The 4,664-nt window shown below is 37.3% G+C and overlaps 1 protein-coding gene across 3 annotated transcripts in view; it reads right to left on the bottom strand.

The window, feature by feature from the left end:
* Nucleotides 1-1,580: 1,580 nt before the first annotated feature.
* LOC128250759 (uncharacterized) overlaps nucleotides 1,581-4,664 on the bottom strand; it is a 14,210-nt gene continuing 11,126 nt past the window's right edge. For all 3 annotated transcript variants that reach the window (XM_052976590.2, XM_052976589.2, XM_089340850.1), the window contains exon 2: nucleotides 1,581-4,664. This exon is cut by the window's right edge and continues 2,721 nt beyond it. In XM_052976590.2, the coding sequence (XP_052832550.1) occupies nucleotides 1,598-4,664 (3,067 nt within the window). In that variant the 3' untranslated portion in view covers nucleotides 1,581-1,597.

Raw genomic sequence — 4,664 nt, 5'->3', positions numbered from 1 at the left:
GTAAGAGTGAGAGAAAGTTGTGGTGAAAGAGTACAGCAGGGTTCGCCACCATCCCCTGCCGGAGCCTCGTGGAGCTTTTAGGTGTTTTCGCTCAATAAACACTCACAACGCCCGGTTTGGGAATCGAAAACGCGATCCTATGACAGCGAGTCCGCTGCCCTAACCACTGGGCCATTGCGCCTCCACTCTAAAGGTACAAATGAGACGATTAACAGATGGCGCCTTCGAAGCAGGACAAATAACTGGTCCTTGTCTGACCGATATGCTGAGTTCTTTTCCAAAGGGAATTAGCTTCTCCATTCTTTGTCATTTCTCTCCACCTCTTTCTAAAGATCTTCACTTTGGACTGTGTCAGGAGACGGATTCCTGAAACTCTCCGGAAGATTTTCAACCTTTACTGATTCTTGATTTCTAATATAGTCACGGGGCTTTAATCACGAGGAAGGAACATCATCGATTGCACCGACTCAAGAGCTCAACAGGTAATTTAATTCACTGCCAGCGGGAAGAGGTGGGGCAAAGTTAACTTCGGCACAAGGCCAGCAATTACACCGACCACAGTACTCAACTGGTACTTATTTTATCGACCACTAAAAGACGAAAAGCAAAGTCAACTTCGGTGGAATTTGAACTCGGAACGCCCGGCGTGCTAACGGTTCCGCCAGCTTGCCTCACTAAATTCGTAAAGAAAAAGGGGGGGGGGTAAAAAGTGAATAAATCTAAGGGGAAAGACTCGTTGTACTGTAGGAGAGTTGCATCCCTTGAAAAATTTATAAGGTCTAAGTGTATATGTGTGCGTTATCTAGTGTATGATCTATATGTGTTGCCATAGTAACGAAGCTAATGCATGCAGAGTGAAGCCGCTTGGTAGAAATTGACCTGAACTTCTACTTTGCATACACACTCAGTTTTAATGTTCTAGCTCACTTCCGCTGTTTACAGCAGTGCTTAGGAGGAATGTGTGTAGCGTGTGATCGTCGTATTGACCATGACAGAGAAAGCTGAGCAGAGAATTTGCCACTTTATGCCACCTTGGGCAAGTGTCTTCTACCATAGCCTTGTGAGTGGATTTGGCAGATGGAAACTGAAAGAAGCCTGTCGTATATATGTATATGTGTGTGTGTGTGTGTGTGTATGTTTGTCCCCCCCAATATCGCTTGACAACCGATGCTGGTGTGTTTACGTCCCTGTAACTTAGCGGTTCGGCAAAAGAGATTATAGAATAAGTACTAGGCTTACAAAGAATAAGTCCTGACGAACAGGAGCATGATACTCTGGGCAAGAGTCTCGTGATAATTTTGCAGCTTTAATAAAAGTATATTACTCTACCTTTGGTATTTGAGTACTATTTTTTCCACTTATGTGCTCACATGTACACACACATACATATGTACATACATACACATATGCATACCAACCTGCCTACATACATACATGTACATGCACACATGCTTTCATACACATATAAGCACATATACATGTGTGTGTGTGTGTGTGTGTACAGATTAATGAAGAATGCTAAAAGAATAATTGTTAGTCAGCAGATGTGGTAGCAGATATTTGTAACAACAACAACTGTAAAAATTTATACAACTATTTATCTCTCATAATGAAAAAAACAATAAGACTGGTTTCCATGAACTGGTCCAAAAATTACAACAGAACTGTCAGAAACAGCAAGCCCAAGAACATTGATGGCTTCAACATCATCCCCACTGAGGAATAGGTGTGGTTTATTGTCAGGTATTTGATCTTCGCTTTCTACAGATATTTGATCTTCGCTTTCTACAAATATTTGATCTTCACTCTCTTCAGATAGTTGATCTTCACTCTCTTCAAATATTTGATCTTCGCTTTCTACAGATAGTTGATCTTCACTCTCTTCAAATATTTGATCTTCGCTTTCTACAGATAGTTGATCTTCACTCTCTTCAAATATTTGATCTTCGCTTTCTACAGATAGTTGATCTTCACTCTCTTCAAATATTTGATCTTCGCTTTCTACAGATAGTTGATCTTCACTCTCTTCAAATATTTGATCTTCGCTTTCTACAGATAGTTGATCTTCACTCTCTTCAAATATTTGATCTTCACTCTCTGCAGATATTTGATCTTCACTTTCTACAGATATATGATCAACGCTCTCTTCAAATATTTGGTCTTCATCCTCATCTTCAAATGTTTCTTGTATGCTATCCACAGATACTTGGTAAATATCATTCTCTGCATCTGTTACATAAACATTTTCACCATGTATAGTTAGATCAGGTTCTACTTCTATATTAATTTTTAACCTTCTGACCAAATGTTCTCTGTAGAAACAGACAGTATAGCCATTGCCTTTGGTAACAACAACAATGTCTTCACTAGATGTGACACCAATTGCTGTCATTACATATTTCCCAGAACACACTCGACGAATATGTTTACATGTGTCACCATGAATCTCAACTATGTCTAAAGATGAAAACTCGACTGAAGGATTATATACATCAGTACTAAATGCACACAAAAGTTGATTGTCATTCTTTTTATAAATCCTATTGTAATATTTTTCGGTGCTGATGGTTTTTAAAAGGGAGAGATTTCTGTTGAAGAATGTCAGTTGTTTCCCAGACGTGACTATGAAATGTTCATCGGTCCACTGACATATGTCTTTTGGTGATGGCTTTTTTTGTAATTGTTTATGTTGAAGTACATTACCTGTTGTGGTAATTACTATGACAGTATCTATTAGCATGAACACAGCAATATTAGCATCTAACATAATTAGTTTTCGGAGGTCATTGAAATCAACTGGTTTATCACAAGGAGGAATGGAAGCAGGATACATTGCTGTTCTATATGGCATTCTCCACACAGTTATTTCATCGCTTCCCAACATACTCGCTGCCATATAATTACCATTTCTCGCCTTCAATCTACCTTTACCAACTATTTCACCTGATTTACATTTTCTTTCTCCTCCTTCGCTGTATTTCAACTTATCAATTAATTCATTACTGAATATTTCCTTCTTCATTTGAGATGTAATGGAAGGGAAATGAAGACCAGAATCAATCATTAATAACGACACATAATCCAGAACCTTCAGTTGGTCTCCATCAATCTTTATGCTATAATATTCAGTCAAATTAGTATGCACACAACAGTAAATGTTCCCCGCTTTTCTCCATATTGCACTGTAAGGTGCAGGACTTTGCCAGACTTTATGTAACACCAAATCTTGTTGACTTAGTTGAAATATTTCTTGTCTGTTAGGGACTGTAACCATTATATTTCTTTCTTCTGTAAAACATACCCCACCGACTAAAGTTCCAAGATCTCTGTGACATAGCAGCTCTCCACGTCTATCAAATATTTTAACATTGCCACTATTAGCTTTTTCACACACAACTGTCTGTCCATTAGTAGAGATATCAATATCTTTTACTTGAACAGGACAGTTGTTTGTTAGTAAACGACTAACAGTGAATCTTTCGCGACTAACGTTAAGCAAACCTTCAACATACAAATTACTCGTTCTCCGATAGGAGTGGTTATGTCCAACAAATCTTGGACCATTACAATTTAATTTTTCAATATTTATTCTATGTTTATAATCCCTTATCTTTGAAAATACTTTTTTGTATTCTCCAGTCAGTGACAAACAGGCAATATAATTATATGTACCATAACCATATATATCACAAAACCCGTAAAGGTACAGATAAGTATCATCAATTCCCATGCAGTCATATTGAGTATCGAAATATTGACTAAATGAACAGAAACATTCACCATTACGGTTGAAGAATATGACAAGAGGACCAATGTTGACAATAATGTCATCATTAACTGTAACTGCGATATCAGTTATGTTATAATGGCTGTTTTTCACTATCTTAGTGATATTTATTTTCTTCGTTATATTCACAGTTGAAGACATTTCATCAATGCCAATGATAAACAAAGTATTTTTATCATTATTTCTATTACACACCAATTGATTATCTGAGAAGGAAGCGATATATTCATAGTTAATTTTCGTCCGGTAACTTGTCAAGATCAATGGAAAGTTCACTTTTAATGTCAACAACTGGTGTTTTTGAGTTGTAATAACCAGTGTGTTTGAATGCCAGCGACACATATGTCGAGGGATAACATTCGTTTTGATAGAGTCAACAAGATGACCATCAAATGTTAATATCTTAATGTTTGCATTGCTGCTGTCGAATATTGCAATCAGGTTATTTTCAGTAATAACCAAATCCTTGCACATTGGCTGTTTTTTGTCTCGGGAACATCGAGGAACAACAAAATAATGAGGTTTATCAGAAACTGTCAGATCCTCTACATGTACTGTTGAAGAAAACATTTCACTAACACAAATGTTTCTAGAAAATACATCTACCAAATCAATGTGCATATTAAGCTGTTTGTTTGCAACATGATCTGTCACCACCAAGTTATGATCATTTATAGCAAACATACGACTGTTGTCTATCAGATAAACAAACATATTATCAATACATCCACCAAAGAGATTGGGTGGAGGTTTCACTTGGGACAGTAAAACACTGGGGATCATGCTTCTCTTCTTCTTTTTAATCCTACTCCCCCTCCTCCTCCTCCTAGTAGTAGTAGTAGTCTTGTAAAGAAATACTTTTTCCTTAGCCACAATC

The sequence above is a fragment of the Octopus bimaculoides genome, chromosome 24 (genome assembly GCF_046866305.1).
Source record: "Octopus bimaculoides isolate indiv1 chromosome 24, ASM4686630v1, whole genome shotgun sequence".
NCBI lineage: Eukaryota > Metazoa > Mollusca > Cephalopoda > Octopoda > Octopodidae > Octopus > Octopus bimaculoides.
Note: the sequence above shows the minus strand (reverse complement) of the source record. Positions and strands in the feature narration are given on the sequence as shown.